Genomic DNA, 25,018 nt, shown 5'->3' with positions numbered 1-25,018 from the left:
GACATTAAACAGGACGGGCTTGATTAATCCGCTTTAACGATTCTTTTTAAGTGGTTCTGGTCAAAATTAATACAGATTTACTGGTGATCTTAAGAAAAAAATACTCTTGTGTGTATCAGACCTCAAGGGCAGCCTAAAGTCACTGGTCTTTTACCCCCCACTGCTCCCCCCCCCCCCCCCCCCCCCCCCCCCCCCCACCCCACTCTCTCTGTTGCTAAACACAGTCTGAACTCACACAGTTGGTCTGTGACAACAAGCTGCTGTAGATCATACAGACATGCATGCTGTATGCAGGCCTAGTGTCAGGCTACATGTAATGTATGGTTTCATATAGAATCTATTGTAAGCAGAGTAGCTGCACGTCGTTTTGTTGTTCATTTAAATCATGTTGTGTTATTTCAATCAGGTGCCTGACAAAATTGCATGAACATGAGATATTTTTAGAGCTGAAAATGAGTTGGAATGGATCACTTATATCATTTGTATTATCACTTTTTTGCATATGAGGCACAGACCTATACTAAGTGTTTTTTGTTTTGTTTACAGACAAAGGTTCCTCGTTGAGTAGAAATGTCTTTGTGCATGTCTCCCTCTTGTGGTGAAAGTCCAGACCCACGGTCAGCTGCTCGAAAGCATATATTTGCAGCCGTGAAGCCTAAAGAGTATCCGGAGTAGAATGATTCCCTCTGAACACATTTTAACATACAGTTTGTGTATGTGTATATAACAATAACAATATACAAATAACAATAACACAACTAATAGTTATTGCTATCATTGTTATAATTGTTATTATGTATATATTACTTATATATTACTTGTATATGTATATATATATATATATCCTAGAAAAAAAACTGTATTTGTGAATAAAACATTTTCACCACTACCGGAAGTGGTCGCCTGATGACTTGTGACGTATTTCCGTCATCATTGAGTGCATCGCGCTGTAGCAACAGCAACACACGTTCATCGGTATCACCGTCTCGAAACGTTTTCGTAGCTTATTTTCACAACACTAGTTGTCTTCACACACCCGTGAGCTAGACGTGCACGTCTCTGTATCTGACGGACAACCGTTTCCTGCTACAGAGTTGGTGTTTATACTTTAAAATGTAACGTTAGCTATCCGTTACATACACGGTAGGTTAACGTTAGCGGTTAGCTTTCAGCTACTCGGGCCCGGCTGTATGTAAGCACAAAGGCCGTGGACACAGCCTCGCTTTTTTTTTAAACGATGTATCCTTCCTGGGGGAATTATGGGGCACCCCAGTCTCAGAACTTTGGAGGAGCTGGAGCTGGGCCCCACAGGCCGCCTCCTAGTGGCGGACACGCCGGACCGGCACCGGGGTTCGGCGGCTTCGACGCCTCATCCGGCGGCTCGATGTTCTCCAGTCTCCAGGAGCAACACCGACAGCAGATGCAGCAGCTGCAGATGCTGCACCAGAAACAGCTCCAGTCTGTGTTGCACCACGGTAATAGTGCGAATGCGTACGGTGGTGGTGGTGGTGGTGGTGGTGGAGGACAACAACAACAGTCGGGTGGATATCCGGGATCAACATGGCATTCAGAGGGAGCAGGACATGCAGACAGCGGTGCTGGCGCTCAGTCGTACTTTCAAAAAGACGAGACTCCTTCTCAGCCGACCAGAGGTCCACCTGCTCCTCAGTCGGGTCACCCACAGCCTCCTCCCCCTCCAACGCAACCGCACCCCAACGATCCCCAATCTGTTCCTCCTCCTCCAGAGCCCCCATCAGCCAAACCACCAGAGAACACAGGTGCTCCCAAAGCCCAAGAGGCCAACAAGAAAGATGTGTCCACGAAAGAAGAAGACAATTCCTCACTTTTGCAGGTATTGTGTCTGTTTGTGCTCTGGGGTAGTCAGCTGTTATTTATATATATATATATATATATATATATATATATATATATATATATATATATATATATATATATATATATATATTTAATATGTATATATATTTAATATGTAAATATTGATTGGATTTTGGACACGTTTGGTAAATGTTAAGCCACTGACATGACATTGTTAACTGTAATCCTGTTAACTGTAATCCTATTATCGAGTCACATTAAGCTAGGAATGGGAAGCAGGATGCCCTGAACACTTGCATTGTGACAGTGAGAACACGGTTCCTCGTGTGTTTTGTCTGACAGATGTTCTTGTTTCACACAGGAGCAACAGCAACGATGGTACAAACAACACCTTCAAAATCTACAAAAGTTGAAGCAAGAGAAAGCCAAACAGAATAAGAAAGAGGGTGACGGTCCTTTGCAGCCACCACCACCCTCCGGCAAAGCGGTTCCTCCTCCTCCATCAGAACCACCAAAAGGCGCACCTCCTCCACCCCCTCCAAAAGAGGAGCCCCCAGCTCCACCTCCGCCACCTGACGAGGCAGGGGTAAGCATTACTACTGTGTTACAGAAGTGTGGCTGTCAGTCTTTTGAAATCGGCCTGGCAAAGAGGAATTTGCCTTTGCAGACTAGAGCCGCTCCGGGGAGCAGCAGTGCTTTGTCTAATGCATAAGGCGATAGATGTTACTGAAGTTGCATCAAACATCGCCGGCCTCTACGCTGAAGTTGAGAAAACTCAGTGTTTCAGCTGGTAACGTCCTCTGTTCCCTCTTTCTCATTTCCTCCCTCTCTCTCTTTCTTGATGGATGCACTAAAGAAAAGGTCTCAGAGGGCAGCATGGGAGTATTATACTCAACCAACTGTATATCGGTTATCAATCTCCTCGATTAATGAAAATGTATGTTGAAAATAGTAGTCACCCTCTATCAAATGAATCAATCTAGCAGCTCGAGGCTAGCTTAGTCGCTACTCGCGTAACACACCCAGATTTCCCAACTGTTGGTGGTCAAATTGCATTGTGGGTAATGCAGGGAGGAAGGCAGTGGCTTGTGACATGTATTCTGTATTGGGCTATAATTCTTGTGGTGAGCTGTTTGAACTGTTTAAACAACAACCGGCTAACACTGTCGTGTGATTAGTTGTGGTGCATTGTTTCTGTTAAACTGTTGTGACAAAATATCCATTACTCTCAACATATTCTATCATATCTATTCTTTAATGTCCATGTAAAACTCAAAAGTGAGATGATTCTCATCTTCATTGATTCATCATGGATGTATCTCTGCTGAGTCAACAAAAGCACCAGATCTATTCCTGCTTTTGAACCATTCAGGAAGCCTAGATTGGGGGAAAATACTTTATTTAAGTTTAGAATCTACAGTAACCTAATCCCAGGAATTAATTTGTTTGTGTGAAATGAATTAATTGACATTGCGTTAATAATTTTTACTTTTTTAAAATATAATATTTAGGTTTTTTTTTTGGTATTTGTTTGTTTTTGTAGGGACTGTATTCAACCGCCTTTAAGAATGTTCCAAATCCAGTTGAACTATGTACCAGACATAGACCATTAACGATGGATCCAAACAGTTTATATTGTTTGCATGAACATAAAGTGTGAACATTTAGGAAAGTCACCTAAATATACGGACACAGTAAGTTCCATGACCATCATGTGTGAAATTCATAGTTCTCATTACATTCATTGTAATTGTCCTACACGCACAGTGTAAGTTACAGACGTGAAAACAATGCACTTGTATACATATGTTTACTCTATCAAAGGTATTTACATTAAATGGTCGTGTAATATGTTCTCAGTAACACAACCTACTCCCAGTTATGTCTAAAATATTCTTCGTGAGTTGTTAAAGATATGGCTCGCTCCGATCTTGTTTATGTTTAAAGCCTGAGGTCCCACAAGACCCGGAGGAGGCTGCCCGCCTACAGCAGTTACAGGCTGCAGCAGCCCAGTGGCAAAAAGTGCAGCAACAGAGAGCGGGCTTACAATACCAGGCTCTCATGCAACAACACGAAAAGCTTCAGCAGATCCTGGAAAAATACCAACAGCTGATTCAGCAACCTGCAAATCTTCAGGTGGGTAAATGGTAGTTGCTCTGACAGCTACTTTTTGTTCCTAAGATGATTGGTTTATAAAATAAAAGGTGAAAAGCATAGTATGTTTAGTGAAACCAAAAGAAGTCATTAGAGTGCGTTTTAGCTGCAACTACTCTGATCTGCAACCCCAGCAGCAGCTTGGAGGCCAATATGTTTTCATGTCTTTGTGATTTCTTTGATCTGCATGTACCTGTGTAATAATTAACCAAATGTCCTTTTTTTTGCAGTCAATGTCTGCTGAAATGCAGCTGAGGCACTATGAAATGCAACAGCAGCAGTTCACCCCTCTATTCCAAGACTGGGATCACTCTTTCGTCCTGTGGTATGAGCAGTTCAAGACCTATCCCCACAAAGACCAATTGCAGGACTATGAGCGCCAATGGAAGCAGTGGCAGGAGCAGATGAATGCCACCAATGCCCATCTTCAAGAAAGGGTGGCCACTCTCACTGCCATGGTGCCATTCGCCTCAAGCCAGTTTAGTAGTGGTATGATGGGACAATTTGGCCAGTACCCTGGACAAGACATGCAGCAGCCAGCAAAGCCGGCTATGCAGCATTCCCCACTTGGTGTTGGACCCAACGCTCAAGGTCCACGGCCCGCTGGCTTTGGGACACATTCAGAATCACCTGCTGGACCCCCTGTGAGAGGAGCGGTCCCTTCTACCATAGGAGTCAGACCCTCAGGTCCCCCCACCATTCAGCCACCAAGCATCAACAGTGTCAGAGGTCCACGGTCAGTAGGGTGTTTTTGTACCGCTGTGATTTAGGGTTTTGTTTAAAGTTACTACAAGGAACCTTTGAGTAGTTATGATTATTCTTTCTGCCTGTCATTGGGTAAAATACCCCACGAAATTAGACAGTATGTATTGTTTTATATTGATAGCCTGTCACTGGGACGCTAATAGAAATCTTTATTATTAATAATGTCATTCATAATTATGTTTTTTTGTTTGTTTACAATTTCTGTAGTCCTGTTGGTCCCAGCGGAAGCAACCCTAGATTTGACCAGCCACAGCAAGGTTTTGATGGTCCTCCAAGATTTGACCAGCCACAGCTAGGTTTTGATGGTCCTCCAAGATTTGACCAACCACAGCAAGGTTTTGACGGTCCCCCAAGGTTTGACCAACCACAACAGCGCTTTGACGCTCCCCCAAGGTTCGACAAACCACAGCAGCGCTTTGATGGTCCCCCAAGGTTCAATCAACCACAGCAGCGCTTTGATGGTCCCCACAGATTTGACCAACCACGGCAGCGCTTTGATGGTCCCCCCAGATTTGACCAACCACGGCAGCGCTTTGATGGTCCCCCCAGATTTGACCAACCACGGCAGCGCTTTGATGGTACCCCCAGATTTGACCAACCACGGCAGCGCTTTGAAGGTCCCCCCAGATTTGACCAACCTCGATTTGGACAGCAGCCTAGGTTTGAGCAGTCCCCAAGGCTCCCTGGCCCCCCACCTCTTTTTGAACGCCCACCTGTACCTCAGCAGAAACAACAACAACAACAACAAGGTTCCCAACCTATGGCCCAACCAGCTACTAAACCTGCCAGTATGGATTCCAAGACTTCTGGAAAGTCTGGGCTGCCTCAGTCTGAAAAAGAAAAAATTGAATCAAAACCAACTGATAGTGTCAATGCTGAGGATTTGACAGATGACAACTTGCTTGGATCAGAGGGCTTTTTTGTCCAAAATGATCCCATTCCTCAGACATTAAAAACAAAAAAAAACCTTCAGGAATTAGAAGACAATAATGCTTCTAACAATGACAAAAAACTCAAACCTGGAAACAGCATCCCTTCTGTAACTACTCCTTCTAGTGTGACTTCAAAAAGTACTGCTGCACAAAATCCTCTCAAACCAGATGGACCAATGACAAACAACAAACCCCCACTGGTTCCAAAGCCCCCTGGAATCCAACAGGAGCCGCAAGCTTCTGGCCATATGCAGTCAAGACCAGATCCTCCAAGGCTTCTCCCAGGGAGGGGACGTGGTCAGCCCACAGTACCTGTCCAAGTGCATGGACGAGGACGTGGGCAGTTCAGGGGACCGAACACTGTACCACTTGGGGAGGGTATGGGAGACATGTCTTATAACTACATGCCGCCTGAAGAGAATGTGGAGGTATCTGAAGAGCAGGAAGAATATCACTGGCAAGATTCCTCATACGAGCAGTGTGATGGTGAGGAATTAGAGGAACCCCCTGAAGAAATGTGGATGCCAGGCGGACATCACTTCTCAACAGAGGAAGAGTATTATGAAGAGCCAATAGGAGGACCCCCCATGGGCAGAGGAGGGCCCCTTATGGGCAGAGGAGGGCCCCTTATGGGCAGAGGAGGCCCACCTATGGGAAGAGGGGGACCGCCTATGGGTAGAGGAGGACCTCCTATGGGCAGAGGCGGTCCGCCTATGGGAAGAGGAGGACCTCCTATGGGCAGAGGGGGGCCGCCTATGGGTAGAGGAGGACCGCCTATGGGCAGAGGAGGACCGCCTATGGGCAGAGGGGGGCCTCCTATGGGCAGAGGAGGACCCATGGACAGGCACTGGGAAGAACCTGAGTCAGTAGAGTACTCAGAGGAAGGGGATCCTTACTGGGGAGAAATGAGACCTCCAATGAGAGGCATGAGACCCCCGTTTCCACCTGGCCGGGGTCGTCCCCCACGTGGTCATCCTGGTTTTATGCACCAAGGACGAGGACGCCCCTCTCATCCAGCGCATGGGCCAATGGATCATGAACCATTAGGCCATGGAATGGACATTGATGATAACGAAATGGATCCAATGCACCATGGACATGATCCTCATAGCCATCCGATGCATTCTGACGTAGGAAGAGGCAGGCGTCGTGGGCCACCACCACCTCACGAAACGATGGATCCTATGGAAGAGCCATTGTACAATGAAGGCAATGAGTTAGGGTGGCAACCGCCACATGGCAGAGGCCCTCCTATGCCTCCACATGAGATTCTCGATTCGGGAGGAATGAGGAGGAGACCTATGGGTCGAGGGATGGCAAGAGGCATGTGGCGACCAGGTCCAACACATGAGGAATATGAAGAGAGACATAATGAGGGTTTTGTTGAGGATTATGGTCACGGGGAACATGGTCATCACTGGCGGCCACCACAGGACTATCGTCCTGATGACAGTGGGCATGACGCCAAGTACTATGAGTCTGAATGGGACGGAGACCGTGCTCCTCCTGAGAGGGACTATCCCCCTCGCATGCCACCATCACAGCCTTACAGAGATGGCCATTGGCCAGAGGAAAGAGAAAGAGGTAAGCCATATCCTCATGGTGAACATGATAGGGGAAGAGGAGAACTTAGAATTCGTGAGTATGGGGCTGAGCCACCGTACCGGCAGGAAGAACCATCATACCCACCACCCGCAGCACCTTCAGAATGGGATAGGCCTTCAAGACTTCATCCACCACCAGAGAGAGGGTACCCCGCTGACTATGAGGTTCGCAGAGGTCGCTATGAAGAGCCTTCTTTGGATGTACGTCCACCTTTATCTCCTGCTTCAGCTGTCACAAACTTGCCAGAGAGCTCAGTTGATCCGGCATCACAAGGAGCAGTTGGGGCGAATGTACTTGCTCTCTCCCAACGTCAGCATGAGATCATCTTGAAAGCTGCTCAGGAGCTTAAACTTATAAGGTAATTAATGCATCATTATTTTAGGTTCACACATTCTGATTTATGTATAGTGGAATCTATCCATGCAGAGTGCAGTGCTTGCTAATTCCGCCATGCTTTAATGCTACACTGGTGACAGAACATTAGCTGAACAATGAACTGATGGCCAGTGGTCTCCTTGGAGCCACGTCCACCGTCTTCCTTTCCGCTTTACTACCATTACATTTCTATGTATTCACTGCTGAGATTTTTGCCACCACACAAAAACAGCGGAGGTGAATGGAATATTATTTGTGGCGCTCTAATCATTCAAAAATTGTCAACATGCTTAGCCGGCCTGCCTTTGCACACCATGATTGAAGCAGAAGGCTGTTTTATTTTAGTTGCAGCTTTGCCACTTTGCTAGCACATTACCTACTTTACTTTGTGGTCAAATGGATTTTGGGGAACTTTTAGGTGAACTCAACTTCTGTTCTTTTGGGTCTACAGGGAGTTGCAGGAGGGGAAGACACCGGGTACCGAACCTCAGCCTGTACCAACTGACATCCTGTCAGAGCTTCCTGCTGGCCTTCTTGGTTTGGAGATCCCACCAGACGTCAGGAACGTTCTGAAGGTAATATTTACTAACACTACTGTATTTAAGCCCACTTAATGAGAGTGCATTGCACAACAAGATTGCTGGTTATGTTAGAGGATACTAGGGAGACTTTTTCAAATTAGATTTTTTCATACATTTTCACAATTTCATTGTATGTATCTGTTGATCAACATGTTAAATCTGCCATCTTTAGGGCATGACTGCAGCAGCACAGACAGCTGTAACCAACCCTGTGTCTTGGGATTCAAAGCCTGCTGCCACAGATTACCAGCATTCTCTTCCCAAACCTTCAATGATTCCAAAGACTGTGGATTACGGGCATGGGCATGGTATGTGCAGCACAGATTAACACATTTGATCATTTTAAACGGATGAAACGGGTTAAGTTTCAGGACCTTGTTGGTGACATTGACGCTCAATGTTTCAGAGCCCGGAGCCACTGTTGAGCGGATGTCTTATGGTGAGAGAGTTGTGTTGAGGCCTGACCCAATACCATCAGACCGGGGCTATGAGAAAGGTGAGTCTCAGTATTGTGAAGCTTAGCTTGCTCTACTCAAACAGAACTGGCTTTTTCTAACTATTGTTCATTTGTGAACTATTTCATTGTCCCAGAACCTCTTGGTCCCAGAGATCCTTACAGCAGAGACCCATATTTCGAAAGACGATCGGACCCTTATATGGACCGCCGGGACTACAGCCGAGAGAGGGAATCGTACAGAGAAAAGCTGCCACCTGATTATGAAAGAGACAGATATGAGAGGGAGCGATACCTCCCACGGGAGAGAGACGACAGGTACGGTGTTTCCTCAGTAGCTCTGACCCCCTTGTTTCCTAACTGTGGGGAAGGACGCTGCTTCCGTACATTTGTAATATCGTTTTCTATTTGTCTGTTTTTGATTCAAGCACACAGTCCATGGTTGAAGAGAGGTACAATGTCACATTGTGTCAGTACATTGTGATCGGTCGTCAGTGTGTGCCAGTTTGAATCAAAGAATTCTGTCGACGAAGCACATCTTGACAAAGCTCCTCCTCTGTGTAGATCTCCACTGGCACCTCCTTCACGCTCGGCCTACAGGGACAGAGAGCGGGATCTCCGAGAGAGGGAGAGAAGTGACAGCCGTGATCGAGATGAACATTATGGGAGGCCGGGCTATGATAGACCTCCGTATGAGCGCACCGGACTGGACCGCAGTGGGCCCGAGCGTTACGGCCATAGCTCCTCACCTTACGGTATGTTCAATCTGCTTCCAGACGTGTGCTCGCGTACTTCCGCTCTGTTTGGTTGAATTTCACTTCACACTTAAATCACAAGTTAATTCCCCAATTACTTTAAGTAAATCTACAACGGGGGGGAAATAATGCCATTTAGAGTGTTGTTTTGATTTGCAATGAATATCGTACAGTAGAAAGAAGAAGTTACCCAGAAGACCGAGGGCCTCCCGCTGCACCGCCCCTCCCACCTCCACCTCAGCCGCCCCCACGAGTCGAGAGGAAGCCGGAAATCAAGAATATCGACGATATCCTCAAACCACCTGGCCGATCGTCTCGCCCTGAAAGGGTACTTATTACTGCTGCAGTGTTTCTTGATGTAACGATGTCACTTTTTTAGTTGCATAATATTAAGTGCTCATAAATGGTGGTACATTCCAACAGATTGTCATCATAATGAGAGGCCTTCCAGGAAGCGGAAAAAGTCATGTTGCAAAGCTCATACGGGTGAGTGTGTCCTACCAGCCAACCATCATGTGGTTCTAATGGAACGTTTGCTTTGACCGAACAAATATCGGCTTTTGGAACAAATCAAATTGAAACGTAAAAACTTAGCTTTTTAATTTGATGTTATTTAGGATAAGGAAGTCGATTGTGGCGGTGCTCCTCCCAGAGTTCTTGTTTTGGACGATTATTTCATGACGGAGGTTGAGAAAGTACAGAAAGATCCAGACACAGGGAGAAGGGTCAAAAACAAGGTGAGTTTGATGCACAGCAATAACAAAGTGGTACGAAAATGCTATAATTCAGCAGTGACTGGCAGATGTATTACACTTGTTACTGTGAACATTATAAACGATGTAATGCAAAACAAAAATCTGTCTTGCAGGTTCTTGAGTACGAGTATGAGCCAGAGATGGAAGACACCTACAGGAACAGCATGCTTAAAACATTTAAGAAGACTCTGGACGACGGCTTTTTCCCCTTCATCATCTTAGACACTATTAATGACAGGGTTAAACATTTTGATCAGTTCTGGAGCGCAGCCAAAACAAAAGGCTTTGAGGTGAGTTGTGTTTATGAACGTCTCAGAAAAAAAGAAGTTTTTGTTCCCATCGGCCCTGTGCTGAAGAGGTTTGTTTTTCTTATTATAAGGTGTATCTTGCTGAAATCACTGCGGACACTCAGACATGTGCGAAGAGAAATGTCCATGGGCGCACTCTTAAGGATACACTCAAGGTGTGTAATATGTACTTGCTGTCTCACATACATTTGTAACAAGAGGAATGTCCACTAAAGCTCACACATGAACAATACACTTCTTAACGGAGCGTTCTGTCCTCAGATGTCCAACAACTGGGAGCCGTCACCGCGTCATATGGTGCGCTTAGATGTCCGGTCCCTGCTTCAGGATGCTGCTATAGAGGAGGTGAGGTCTTCAAGACTTCTAACATTATGGTCCTTTACTCAGTAACTGAACTGAACTAACATCTCCTTGTGTTATTAGGTTGAAATGGAAGACTTCAATCCTGATGACGAGCCCAAGGAGCTGAAGAGAGAGGAGGAAGAAGAGGGTGATCTGGTAGGACATGAAATGCTTCACTTTATAGCCACATAGCTTCCACAATCATTTCCACTTATTTGTATTCCCATCTTCCACATAAGGCGTAGCTAGTGATTTGATTTATTGTGTAGTAAATTTCAGATTCACGAGGAAGACCAGAGCAGAAGAAATGATAACAAATCTAAGGCAGAGAGAGAGAGAGAGAGAGAGAGAGAGAGAGAGAGACAGACATTAAAATACTGCAGTGAATCGGTCCTATGATGAAGTGATGGGTTCAATAGTCTATGAACAGAAGGAGCCAGTTCAAGGTCTCCTGGTTACTTTTAGTTTGGTAGATTTCGTTGTTAAGAAGTTACATTTTCATCTTCACTTCAAGGGTTTTACAAAAAAGTTTGACGTTTAAAAATTCATATTGTTGTTAAAGTACCACCATCAAGCAAAGTGTTCCAAACCGTGATCCTCCATCATAGTGGAAGACTCTGGACCGTTCTGCTGAGTTTAGATCGACATTCAAGCAAAGACAAAACTTTTTGTTTTATTAAAAGACATAAATTTAATTTAAATCCAAAAATCCAGTTGGAAAAAATACGTGTTTATTAAATCATGTGTGAAATATACTCATGGGTAATACATTCTAATTCATTTTAATTATGAAAACACCACATTAAATTTTGTGATTTTAAAGAAAACATGAATTATCTTTAATCATATGCCAAATTAGTTTTTACAAAGATGAGATAAATATTGCCTTTGACATAAAGGAAAATGTTTACAGACACTTTCATAATAAGATTGTTTTGGGTCTCAGATTTAAACATTTTTAAAGCAGATAATGTGATTATCTATCCAGCTCTAAAGATGTTGTACATCTACTCCGGTGACATTCTAACAAACTTTTAAAAAAGTCATAATTTTGGTGATGATACAATCAGAGTGATGAGTTTTCTAACGTCCACCAGGACTCAGTGAAAGATTCTCTTCTTGTGTCGACCTTTTGATGAAGTCTTTAGAGCTGAAGTAACAAACTGAAATGTTTCCTATGGTTCCGCCTTCAGGGGGATTGTCTCCATGTGGAGTAGACAAAGCTTTGGAGCACAAGTGAATTAATTTGTGACCATTGAAGTGATTTATTAGGAAGATAAAAAGATCTGCTGAAACAATATGCAACTGGCCTCAATAGCACAGTTGCCTAACAATCAAAGGCCTCACATCAAATCTGCTTTACCTTGAAGCAGCTGTTATCAATTATATATATTAACAATGTATCGCATGTCAATACAAAAAGTACACTACGAGAGTCCCTTGTAGTGATCAACCAAATTGTTTATCATCTGCCTTATTATGTACAAACCAAAAACACTTTCTTTAAACAGATTTCACAAGTTGTTCTTTACATGACTGTAGTTTGTGTAAACAAAATGGTTATTCTTTGATATATGAACTATGATAATAAGACTGCAGTTGCTACATCGTTATCATTGATTTAACTGTAGAGAAAATGGTCCTTCATTTATTACATTTAAGGATGGAATTGGGTTTTGCACAAAATTTTAAATGGTGACGAAATGGTTGAAGAAATATGCATTAAAATCCAGGGTGGGGGAGGGGCCTATGAATTAAAATGTGAAGCTGCTGTAACAGCAGTGAGCAGTGGACGCAACATAAGGCAGAGGTCTGGTGGTCCGTTATCAAAAATGAAGAAAAGTAGACGTTATTATCATCTATCATGACAAAAGGTCAGTGATGATGGCTGGTTTTACACTCTGCGACATATCAAGAGGACAAACAGACAGACCTCAGACTGATAACAAAGAGTCCTGAACCTTCACTTCAAGAGTCTCTGTATCCGGACAGAAGCTTTCCCAAACCCAGTCCCTCAGTGGACAACTATAAAAACACAACTATAGAAATGTGTAAATACAAAAGCAATGTTCTTGGGTTGCAGAAAGACAACATTTATACTGACGCTTTAGATGAGCACAATCAAATCATATACAATATGGCTCATTTCAGTCACAACAAGAAAGTAGAGGTGACATTTGAGAGCTGCACTGACATCTCCAGAACAACTTCACCTCACGGGGCTGTCTGTGTTTGGTTTCTCTGGTTACTTTATGCCCTGTCCCGCTTTCTTCTTAATCACTGTAGCTGCAAATATTTCCCCTATATTGTAACGCGTTAAAAAGATGTGAGTTCAGTCCTGTCTGGCCCGGAGGCTGCCAGAAGTCTGTTTTTCCTCGTCTACAGATTCGCTCTCATTTTACTCTGTGCTGCCAGCTGTCTGCCCGACAGTCCGTGTGTTACTGCAGCGTTACTGCCCAATAACAAGGCACCGAATAATACGTCCACCACATTCTGACACCATCGGACCGGAGAGGGCTGCAGTGATGCGGGTCGGGATTATTTAATACGAGCTCCCACTCGACCCGCAAGCCGCCAACTTTATGCTTTTATAGTCGCACAATTGTCAGGAATGACAACTCTTCAAGGTGCTGGTCCTGCTGCTGGGACCAGCACCCTCTTGCTCCCCAGCCATCAGTAGTGAGACGATATCGGCTAAATAAACGGTGAATGTTAGCAAGATAGTGGCCTTATGTTTATAGGATTCTACTTTTTTTTTAACCTAGAATGACATCCGCAGTCAAAGGGTTTAATTTTTATTTCTATGCACTCGGAGCTCCGACCAGCTGTTCTGAAGTCGAGCTCTCTGGACGTTGCTGGATGCAGAGCGCCGCTCTAGCCAGCATGTGGTAGTAATGGCCCACATTTACCATCATTCCGTGCTGAACTTAATATTGTGACATTTTTGCTGTTTTATGCTCCAAAATGCAATGTTTCATTGTTGTTAGTTTTTAACTCACCTGTTCAGAACATAGTGAATTGTTTTTAAACCATCAGTGAGGCAGACGTCACATTACTGCAGACCAGCTGCGTCACATTCAAGTAGTAAATCTGATTATTATTGTGTGTTGATCAACTTTCTGTGGTGCTTCACCGTCTGTGTTGACAACTTGGCGACTTTCTCTCTAAATCTGGCGACTTTCCAAATGTTCTTGGCGGCTTTTTTTTGTCAAAAGCTACTAGCGACTAATCTAGTGACTTTTTCAGGTGTTTTGGAGACTCTGACGTGAAAGCACCTTCATTTGTAGTTCTAAACATATTTAGGGTATTTTTTACTCACTTTTTACAATTATGCAAATCAGGCAATGACGTCATTTAGCGACCTTTAGGACAGCCAATAGCTTCTTCACTTACTGAGGAGTTGGCAACACTCCACCCTCTTACCCTGCTTCAGCTCCACCATGCCACCGTTTACGGTCCAGTGTGTAACTATCAGACTATGAACAGGTTGTTATTCATGACACCGGTGACCGTTAAGTGAACAACAGTCAGCATCCTGCTGCTCACGCTCTGTCTGCACGAGTATCATTCTATAAAGTAATGTTCCTATAGTCTATGTATACCCACCACAACAGAGTCCACCCGTATGAAATGTGTAGTGATGTTGTGGTTTTAGCTGGCTAATGTTAGCTTACATTAGCTTGCTTGCTAATGCGGACATATTGCTAGCTAGCTAATGTAGCAGAAATACTGTCTTGAGCAGAAAACGTTAATTCATTCACACTCCTGGAGCCGTCTGGCTGTTAAACTGGCTAGCTTGATGTTTGCTAAATACTTTGTTTGCTAACGTTATGAAGCAACATTAAAGTCACTCCACCGGCTGTCATAGACAGTCCTCTTCTTCTTTTTGTTACGTTACTGTCCGTTAGACCAAAAAAACCAAACAATTAATACATGTGATGCGTTACATGTAGAACCTTTTATTATACTCTACATTTGAGCTATTTTAATGTACCTCACCTGACATCACAGTTGGATGTGGTCAGTTTGTTGCACCTGAGACTACATCCAGCGGTGATGTGGTGCTACTCAGTGTGTCCACACACACACACACACACACACACACACACACACACACACACACACACACACACACACATATACACACATATACACACACACACACACACACACAAACACACACACACACACACACACACACACACACACACAAACACACACACATATACACACACACACACACACACACACACACACATATACACACACACACACACACACACACACACACAAACACACACACACACTCATCCTGAAAGTAAAAACTCTCTTCTTTTTCTGAGTTTACTCTTTAACGTCTATGGATGTGTGTGATAATGACTAACCTGAGCAGAGCTTTGATTCTGTTGTTGTCTTCTTTTACCATCACGTTTGTACGTTGATCTCTGGAGTGCAGAGCCCCTGAACTTTTTTGTTTTGTTTTTGTTTGTCGTCCCATGTGTTCATACTTGTAACAAACGGAGCAAAACGGGTGTATTGACCAATATTTTACACACTTTTAATATTGTTCCAAATAAAATTATAATAAGCGCCTTAAACATGCCAAATAAAATGACCGACTCCTTAAAGCTCCACCCGTCTGATCAAACGCAGGAAGCTTTGACTTCCTGTGTTTGATCAGACTTCGGTCAGGACTGAGTGGACGTTTACGTCCTACTGAAGCTTGGCTCATCTTAAGCCTGAGCAGAGGTCTAATCAGAACATGTGATGGAAACATCTGACCAAATACAAAAACACATATTCACACTGATCTAAATAACATCCTGAAAACCAAATCATAAAAATAACACAAAAACTAATGTCACAAATATAAAAACAAATAAATGCATAAAAATTCATTTATTTTAGAATACATATCTTACCAAAACCTCTAGTCTGTGAATAGGTTTTAGATCCAGTGTTCTTTTAAGAAAGAGGAAACAAAGTTCAACAGAGAGAACTTGAATGCATCGTTATTGGACCAATGAAACCAGTAAACTTGGTATTTAATCATAACATTTTGACAGATGCAACTATAATGATTTCATTCCTAACGTGTTGCAGAGGCCTGTTTATCCGTCACAGTGCTCTGGGTATTAGCTTCGGCAGGGTTTCATTGTTGAGCACGTTAAATTAACATCATCTGGAGAGAGAAGACGTCCTCTAATGATGTTACCAGACACTCACCAGCTGCTCATGATGCCCACTGGTGTGTTGCTCTTCCCCAAGAATAACAAATGATCCTCAAGGGTTAATTGATCTTATTCTGAATAGATTTTAAGTTCCTTTAAAAACAAATACATGTGTGTGGTTGACAATAGCTTCAATTATGTCTTTAGAGGGTCAAAAGAATGCTTTACTGAGGAAGTGGCTACTGCTAGCCAGCCAAATAGCATCCGTGTGATGTGACCGCTGAGGATTGGTTAGGGAGAAGTGATGCTATGTCAAAAACCAGGAACATTTACATGTTTAGTTAACACTAATATTCACGTCAAAGTTTGTGCAGCAGCGCTGCAGACTTGTTCACCGGCGTGTTGTTGTTTGTAATGTGAGATGTGCAGATGACACCATCATTAGCTCACAGACTACAGGAGAGACTGAAGTTCTTGCTTTGCTTTATCTTCTGAGAGCAGAGAGGTCTGATGATCTGTTTATAAAGGAAAGCACTTTGTGTTCTCCTAAGCAGAGCACACCTATTATCCATTCTTTCTTTCTTTCTTTCTTTTTCCTTCTGCATGTAGCCAAGAACAAAGGCTTAGTCTCAACTCAGTAGATTCCCTCAGCTAAGTATTTGCATGCTACTGTTGCTCTATGTCTTAGTCAGATAAGTCCTCACGCTGTCTCATCCTTCAGTAGTTTCTGTTGTCTTTCAACTCCTGATAAACCAGTCTGCTCTCTTTTCAGCCACCCCTGTCTTCTCTCTCCCTCTCCCCGTGTCACCCAGATGTTTAACCATTGTAGTGTTTCTTTATAAAATATAGGGCTACATTCCAAAAAGCAAATGGGAGATGGACACGTCCGAGGCGAAACTTGGTAGGTGTTCCTCTTTGTAGGTCTTAATTTCATGGCTGATGACATTGGTTTGATTCATGGTTGTGGTGTCTTATATGTCTGCATATCTGTGCACACAGCATGACAACAACCTAAAGCATTAATGTAATGATTGACAGATGCTTCACATTGAAGCCCGCCTTTGTTTTCCTCTTGTATCCACGGTAAATGTACGAAGAGAATGAAAAGAGGAGGTTCTGCATATGAAAACTTAAACATGCAGTGTGCCTCTTTTGACGTATATTTTCAAACTCAATATCCATGTAAATGTAAACATGGTTGTAATTTCTACAAATCCCAAGCCAGGCAAATGAGGGTGAAGTAGTATAGTGTTGATGTGAGTGTGGAGGAGGACGTAGTTAATTCACATGATGCTGATTGACTTGATGGCTTTTCGTGGACAAATTGATGTTCGTATGACGGCGTTAAAGTTTTCTTGGGGGAGGAGAACTGATCACTACAGTGATCTTCCATTTATACAGACAAGTTGGACGGTCTAGGGAGCGGTGGGAAGAGGAAACGGGAAGACATGGAGCACCTGGAGGACTACCTTCAGCTGCCGGACGACTATGCCACGCGCATGTCTGAACCAGGAAAGAAAAGGGTAAATATCCTCCGCTGCAGCGCTGCTAGTGAGGCAAACTATGAATTGTAAAGATCCAGATAGTCCAGGATGTTATGATGTTAAATAATGTAACAGAGTTATGTGAAATGATGCCGTCATCCACTTCCTGGTCATAACACAACACCGCGGTTGCTTTGTCAAGGTCCGTTGGGCTGACCTGGAAGAGCAGAAGGAAGCCGATCGAAAGCGAGCGATCGGCTTTGTGGTGGGTCAAACGGACTGGGAGAGAATCACGGATGAGAGCGGACAGCTGGCACAAAGAGCTCTCAACCGCACCAAGTATTTCTAAGAAGAAAATCTTTCCCCTTCATTGAAAGGTATGTGTGTTCCTCCTTTGTGTGGTGTTAGGATGGCTGCAGACGTTACTGACAGCTGTTAAAGTAAGACGTCACGTCGTAACATTCAACGACATGACGACATCTTTAAGGCTTTTCCTGTACTGAACATGTACTTTATGGATCAATAGTTTCTTTAACCCAAGGGAATGGAACGGTTTTATCTCACTTCTGTTCAGCAAGCTGTTTCTTCATAAAGGCTTGTCTTTACATTTCTTAGCTTAATCGCAATAAATAGTGAATAAAGTGAGAGAAACCTCACTAAGCGTGTGTTTCACAGCTGTGATGCCTTTTATATTGATACGAATAGCTTTAACTTTGTTCTGCATAGTGTGTCACCACAATGCCTGGATGTAACTGAGTTTACAGAACTTAAATTAGGAAAGTATTTTCCTAGTTTTCACATACGTTAAACACATCAAAGTTTAACTTTGGACAATGAAAGATGTCTTTTTCTCTCTGCAGGTTTCCAGAATGTGAAAACACTGAAGCTTACTTGTGGTGAAACAAGAGACTCATTCATACCACCAATGGTTATCAACGTCTTACTCATTTCATTGACGAGGATGCAGTATAGATATTTTTCCTTCTCGTTTTTAAACTGGACTCTGGTTATTGTAGATTATTATAACTGATCTTCTGGTCATGTACTCCGTGTTCAGCCATGGTTCTTGCTGTTTTATACTCTTCATGCTTTATGTACCGTTGACCTGTAGCAATGTTTTTTTTGATCCATGTATACTTGAAAAAACACAATAAAACATTCACAAAATCACCAACCTGGGGGAGTGTTTCTTGCGTTAGCTTGATGAAGAAGAGGGCCGAAGAGTCTCTGAGGCAGAGTGTGATGTAATCATCGGGGCTTGAGAATAACTATGGACCTCACTTGTTTAGCCCCTTTGACATTAGAGGTTTATCACTGTGTTCCATTAGGAGAATAGAAGTAAGAATTAATGGTCGGTCGAACGTGTTTCCTACATCTTTGCTAATCTATGGCACCCTTTGACTCATGAAGGTGTGTGTGCCGTTCTCTCCTCGTCTTAGTTTGTTTAAATCATTTTAGAATAAATACTTTTGGGTCATTTCAAAGACCGTTGGCAATTTCACCTCAGCTTGTGGCTCGACTGCAGAATATGAAGTGTAATGTGACATAATGAGTGCATGATGGTAGGACTGAACACCTCACCGTGTTTAACCTTTAACCTTTATAATTTAAAATGACCGTAGTAAAGTCGGCCCACAGTGGCTGTTCATGACCACAATATAGTTTATTTTTCTCTCATTTGAGTTCCGTTTGTTTTTAACACGTTTACATTCAAAGACGATACATAAGTTACCTGTAACACATTCGGCTGGTTACGATCTGTGATCACCACTAATGCACATCATCAAAGATCACGATCAGCCATCATGTTTATTTAGGTGAGGAAGGACGTCTTGCTGTTCTTGTCTGTCTCACAAGAGCTGATTGTTGTATACAGCACATCTTCTCTGACTGCTTCCTCTCTACAGTGGAACACTTCATGAGTAGGAGGCCTTTGTTCTCACAGCAAGTTAACTGAAGATCAGATATCACACACAGGTGTAGGGATATGGTATTGTGTTGACTCTTCATATCGCTATTTAAAGAAAACCACATTCAGTCTCAGTGGGTGAGATTATCATGGTCGATATGGAAGAGCACGTCTTCAGTTTTTAAGAGATTTACATTTACAACACTTCTCCAGAATTTGAACTCATGAGACTTTTCATATGGATTTCTACCGCTGTGACTGAAGACGAGTCGAGGACCCTCCGTTATGAACTCAGATCCTCTGAAGACGTCTGGTCTGCCGTGGACAGACGGCCTCAGGGACTCCTTTAGAGGGGATGGATGGTCTTCATGGTGAGTATGGAAGTGAAGCTGCTGTTTCACCAACAGTTAGTAAGGATTTCCTGATTCAGTCTGTTAACATACCTGTAATCCTTCTGTCCTGTACGTACATATAACAAGCTCTGCTGAATATTAAATCATGTCTCTCCTCCTGGTGTGGTCTGGACCCTTTTGTTTGTGCTTAATAAAGAATGCTTCTCAAAAAGCAGAAGATGTGTTGCACTGTGATAATCACAGATTAAATAGATTCACAATGGGTACAAAACTAAATGTGTTCTTGCTATATGATATGGTTGATATAGCAAAATACAAACGCTGTCAGACGACCTCATGCTGCAGCGAGCAGTGAAGCGTTTGATCGACTCTGACATCAGTCTGCCGGGTGGAGATTGGCCATGCTGCTCTATTTCACGTCCTGTGCTTCAGTAGAAACAGGAGTTTACTCTTCAGGGCAGTAAGTCCACTTTGTGACAGGAACCACTGTGGCGCATGATGTCCTCTGGTCCTCTGGGTCTCATCCAGAGGGATGACTTTTGAATTCAGCCGGGACGTCGCTGTCCAGTTTACAGATCACTTTGTAGATCGCTTTCTTCCAAGATGGATCACAGTCTTTTCCCATCGAAACGGCAACGTAAAATTCTCTCAACGTAATCTCAGCAACCTCCAAGAATCTGTCGGGGACCTGTGAACCCACAGGAGGTTAACCGTTAAACGGTGGTCACAGGTTTAGAATCAGGTAAGTAACCCGGTGAAACACGTTAACGGCACTACGGTTAACTGAGAGCAATATTAAACAGCTGTGTTGATCAAAACACGTCAGCAACACCTGACTCTGCTTTTCTACTTTTAATGTGAACCTTCAGTTTCTGTGTTTTTCATATTCCTGAATACCTTCACAAGTACTACTACTACTACTACTACTGCATGTTGAATTATAACGATACTGGAGCCTGTGAACAGTATTATGTTGACAAGTTAAAAATCAATCTCAATTCAGTCCATCAAAGACCTTAATTACATGAGACGCTGCATCGGTGTGGTTATGAACAGCTATGCTCACTTTAAGAAAAGAAAATCTAAAATAGTTTAAAATTGTTCGTATTTTATGACCTGTTTATGACTCTGTCCATCCTCAGTCCCTTAAGAACTAGAGCTCGGTCGACACATATCTGCACTGAGCTGATGTCCTGATATTAGCTCAGGTAGTTTGATCTGATTCTTCTTAAAAGCTGTTAAACTATATATTTAAGGCAGCGCATATTAAATTAGTATTAAAGCATTTATGGAAGCATTTGGTGGAGTAAATTAATTGATTAATGAAAAATGTATCACAGAATTTTCATTTCTCACTCAAAGAAAATCAAAATTCAATAATGAGATTTTAATTTTCACTGCTAGCATCAGTCCAACAGCTTTATGGTTGACAATATTCAAATGTTAAAATAAGAATATAACATATACATTTAATTTAATTTATCATTTTCAGGTCACAATTGAAGTTAAAATGGGATAATCAGTTTACATTTAAATTTGTACTTTTATGCAAATTCTCATAAAGCTTAGTTGGTCAAATGGCTTTTCCATTTTCACATTAATATTGTCAGTAAATCAGCACAGCTACTAATCTATTCCTTCATTCTTTATGTTTGTACCGTTTATCTGTCACCAATTTTAAATAACTAATTAATTGTAGCATCAGGAATATTAGTTATATGCTGCTGTGAACTATTGAGGAAAGTTATAGTTCTATAATACTGAATAATTCTAGACATAATGTCCCTCGGCTCTCCGTCACTCTTTCGTACTCCGGCCGGTGATCGGGAGGCTGGTCTCAAAGGTCTGACATTGAAGCTGCAGGAACAGCATGGACACTTCAAGCTGTGTTCTGAGATCCTCACTAAACGTGTAAAATGATCTGTCTGCATTAACACATCTATTATAGCCAACAGCATGCAGGAGCTCTCATTTATTTTTGCTGTTTTGTTGTTTTTTTTACAATAAATAGCAAACATTTCTGAAGCGATTCACATTTTCTACATGTTTATTATATAACCTGCAAATTATTAGGAAGCGTTATGTTGACTTAATCTTAAAGCCACTATAATCTTTACCAGTAACGAATCCGACAGATTAAAAAAAAGTAAGCTTTGAGACTGTTGAGAAATATAAAGTGACACACACACACACACACACACACACACACACACACACACACACACACACACACCCCCACACACCCCCCCCTAACAAAAGTAAAGTGTGAGTTGGACTGAACATGATCAAAATGAGAGGATAAAATAACTTGACTGGAGGCTCCCAAAGCAAACAGCTTTCTGTGAGAATCACAGTGAGGATCACAGTGAAGCCTGAGTTTACCTGGAAGTCGTTGGTTTTGTTGTAGTGCATGTTGAGAGCTCTGAAAAGTTCTGATTCTCTGCCCACAGTCAGACTCCTCACGTCAGCCACTCCGGTGAGAGCGTGCCGGGCGAACTTCTCCATCTGGATGTAGTAGAACTCCCTGAAGTTACTGAACCACTTGATGAGCTGAGAGGTGATGCAGCGCGTGAACTGAGGACGACACAGAGACGGGTAAGTGTTTCACGATATAGAAAATCAAATATGAATAAACTCCATTTTACCACATCTCTGTGCTGCCGTGTTCATACAGTTTGGGTTTTATCATGACGTAGAGTTCTTAATCCTGATCCGATTGCTTGATCGATTTGTTGACAAATAAAAAAGTAAATCTACTAACTTGTCTGGAACTGATTCTTTATTCTGTGGTGACAAAGATGACTTTTGAAAAGAGAAACTGGTTTGGGATCACGAAACATGTCGCTCATAAACAGACTGCTTTATGATTTAGGTTGAACATTTTCTCTCAGAAACATGCAACTTTTACAAGATGGTTATAATTGCTACACATCTGTATTTTTTGACGGTAATATGAATTCATGTTTTAGAAATATAATCTATTAAAATGAGAAGTGTGTGGATGAATAGGAGTATGTTCTCACCTGCACATCATAGAAACACATCTTCAGTACCAGGGAGCTCGGGTAGCGGCTGTAGAAGAACATGTGCTTTGCTTTCTTCAGATGGTTGGTGGTCAGACCTTCCTAAACGCACCGGTGTTAAAGCTAAAACACATCCCAGACAGAAACAGTAGGACCTTCCTTTGAGGAGCATGGAGGAATCATGACAGCTCAGTGAGACACTTCTATTCTCTGCAAGTTAGGAAGATCACAGGGAGTACTTATTGGATTCTGGAAGGTGTAAACTTGCTGCCCTCTTTAAAAAACATGTTTTTGTTGATGAGCAGACTGCAGTATGATAACGTGTAAAGGATACATTCAGGGCGTACAGGTTGTTCTTCCTCAGGCAATCGGACTCAATCTTGACATGAGACGGGCTTTCCACCGGCATGGGACCCACCGACACACTGTGAGTCTGTGGGCTTCTGACGGATCTGGAGTTCACCTTCGATCTCACTTTGACCGAGTTCCAACGCGTGTCAAAGGTCTCAAACTTTGCTCGACTGACGTCGGAGCACCTGAGGGCATGTCCAGCGCTGTGATCCTTCTCTGACGGCTGATCTTCATGCAGAGCCAAGTCGTGGCCGAAGGGGACCGGAGGTTTGGGCCGATGGGGAGCTCTTGATCTGGACTGGAGGATAAACTTGTCGGCTCTTTCCAGTCGAGGCTTTTGCACAACCAGAGACAGAGCTTCCGTTTGAACATCTGGGACTTCTTGCGTCTCATCTTTACCAACTGATGACTGAGAAGACATGTCCGTCTCTACGTTCCCCTCGTCATTCGGAGATGTCTGTAGAAGTGGCACACTTTTAAAAATGGAGTCAACGCTCCTGCTGACAGCTCTGCTCAGTTCGTGCTTCAAAACATCTGCCATCAGCTTTATCCTCTCAGGCTTTGACTGGAAGTAGTTCATCAGCTTCACCTTCTTCCATCCTTGATATGTTCTGCTTGAGTTGCTCTGGAGCTCACTGTATGAACCTGTGAATGTTGGAGATGTTTCAGGAGAACTGCTCCAGGTGGGATATTTACTGTCCGCAACGTCGGTTACTCTACCCACCTGGTTTAAACTCGTCCTGAGCTGTCTGAGGTGCTGATGCTGACTCTCCAGCTGCTTTCTGGTCGTCTGACAGACAGATCCAGGATCCACGAGCTCCGGATCTTGAGTCCTTTCATTTTCCTTCATGCCATCTGACTCCTCGTGCTGATTTTCCGTCCCATCTGTGCAGCGCATACCAGGAGAGCCGCTCATGCCTTTGATGATATTTTCTACTCTGGCACGTTTTGCTTGATGGCCACTGTTTAAGTTCCACTCATGGTGGCCACAAGAACCGGCTGCAGGAGAGGAGTGCGTGCTCGTGGGTAGATGTAACGCGGCGGCGTCTCTCGGTGGACTGAGCTCCAGCTGGCTTGAACGGATCAGACTTGAACCAGCATCCTCTCGGCTGTAATACGCCCTCTCCACTGGCATCGTTGTGTCCTCGCTGTCTTTGTGTGAGGACACAGAAACACCTGAACATTTTGAATTTGACAGCACAGGGTCCAGTTGAAAAGAGGAGACGTCCTCTGCAGGGTAGCCCTCAAAGTAAATGCTGCTGGACGAATACATAGCGCTGCTCCAAACACTTGGATTCATGCTTGTTGGGTGAAGAAGAAGAAAGAGCGATGGAAAAAAATCATTCTAAAGAAATTGAAAATGAAATTGCCTCCTGGAATACTAAGTTACAGTAACAAATGAAGACTTTGGTTGTTGCACATGAATCATAATAAAGTAAACTTAATTTTATTTAACTTAAAATATTAAGTGAACTGTACAACTTTAAACAAACGAAACCACAACAACACATATTGTCCAGATAAGAAAGATCATTTTGATATTAACTATTTTGTATATTAAGTCATTTTTCAAATATTTGAAAACGTCTCCTAACTTTTTAGTTGCATCTTTGTTTGTCTGTTTGATATTAAAATGTTAGACAAAATCAAAGGTTGAGATAAACATCTTACATTCTAGTTCCACTGAATATGAGAGTAAAAACTCAAAATAAGAAGCGCATCTACTTACAGGAGCCTTTTAGATGACGCACCTGTTGCCTGTCGAGGAGGACCCGAGGAGGACCCGAGGAGGCTGCAGGTCTGGAGCTCGCAGGAGGAGGAATGACTCAAGTATTTGTAGTGGTCCAGCTGAGAGCCCCTCCGAA

At 43.0% G+C, this 25,018-nt stretch overlaps 2 protein-coding genes across 5 annotated transcripts; one reads left to right on the top strand and one right to left on the bottom strand.

Annotated features, from left to right (window-relative positions):
- Positions 1-957: 957 nt before the first annotated feature.
- ylpm1 (YLP motif containing 1) lies at positions 958-22,319 on the top strand. Of its 4 annotated transcripts, none has more exons than XM_068724634.1 (22): positions 958-1,852; positions 2,198-2,422; positions 3,784-3,972; positions 4,221-4,726; positions 4,963-7,650; positions 8,119-8,242; positions 8,421-8,556; positions 8,655-8,744; positions 8,840-9,020; positions 9,131-9,154; positions 9,267-9,457; positions 9,634-9,785; positions 9,881-9,943; positions 10,075-10,194; positions 10,326-10,502; positions 10,592-10,675; positions 10,782-10,865; positions 10,944-11,018; positions 16,883-16,934; positions 17,435-17,556; positions 17,720-17,894; positions 18,378-18,687. In XM_068724634.1, exons 1-21 carry the CDS (start codon positions 1,238-1,240, stop codon positions 17,864-17,866), a joined length of 6,045 nt encoding a protein of 2,014 aa, XP_068580735.1. In that variant the 5' UTR covers positions 958-1,237; the 3' UTR covers positions 17,867-17,894; positions 18,378-18,687. The 4 variants fall into 4 exon arrangements, with proteins under 4 accessions (XP_068580735.1, XP_068580734.1, XP_068580736.1 ...); XM_068724633.1 differs by having other exon boundaries at positions 9,631-9,785; XM_068724635.1 differs by lacking the exon at positions 9,131-9,154 and having other exon boundaries at positions 9,631-9,785.
- On the bottom strand, positions 19,326-24,940 carry LOC137882360 (prospero homeobox protein 1-like). Its single transcript, XM_068724637.1, has 5 exons — positions 24,883-24,940; positions 23,137-24,454; positions 22,803-22,904; positions 22,162-22,353; positions 19,326-20,467 (listed from the first exon to the last, which is right to left on the bottom strand). The coding sequence occupies exons 2-5, from the start codon at positions 24,451-24,453 to the stop codon at positions 20,300-20,302; spliced, it is 1,779 nt and encodes a 592-aa protein (XP_068580738.1). The 5' UTR covers position 24,454; positions 24,883-24,940; the 3' UTR covers positions 19,326-20,299.
- Positions 24,941-25,018: the final 78 nt, after the last annotated feature.

This window comes from Cebidichthys violaceus, unplaced genomic scaffold (assembly GCF_023349555.1).
Source record: "Cebidichthys violaceus isolate CVI_PGR_0920_01 unplaced genomic scaffold, fCebVio1.0.p SCAF_31, whole genome shotgun sequence".
Taxonomy (NCBI): Eukaryota; Metazoa; Chordata; class Actinopteri; order Perciformes; family Stichaeidae; genus Cebidichthys; species Cebidichthys violaceus.
Note: the sequence above shows the minus strand (reverse complement) of the source record. Positions and strands in the feature narration are given on the sequence as shown.

What these genes read in the sequence shown, in the direction of transcription:
- ylpm1 (XM_068724633.1), top strand. Translation starts at nt 1,238, where the DNA reads ATGTATCCTTCCTGGGGGAATTATGGGGCACCCCAGTCTCAGAACTTT. An exon ending in ACAATTCCTCACTTTTGCAG is followed by an intron (nt 1,853 to 2,197) that starts GTATTGTGTCTG and finishes TGTTTCACACAG; the next exon opens with GAGCAACAGCAACGATGGTA. An exon ending in CGCCACCTGACGAGGCAGGG is followed by an intron (nt 2,423 to 3,783) that starts GTAAGCATTACT and finishes TTATGTTTAAAG; the next exon opens with CCTGAGGTCCCACAAGACCC.
- LOC137882360 (XM_068724637.1), bottom strand. Translation starts at nt 24,453, where the DNA reads ATGAATCCAAGTGTTTGGAGCAGCGCTATGTATTCGTCCAGCAGCATT. An exon ending in ACAACCTGTACGCCCTGAAT is followed by an intron (nt 22,905 to 23,136) that starts GTATCCTTTACA and finishes CGGTGCGTTTAG; the next exon opens with GAAGGTCTGACCACCAACCA. An exon ending in TGTGTTTCTATGATGTGCAG is followed by an intron (nt 22,354 to 22,802) that starts GTGAGAACATAC and finishes TGTCGTCCTCAG; the next exon opens with TTCACGCGCTGCATCACCTC.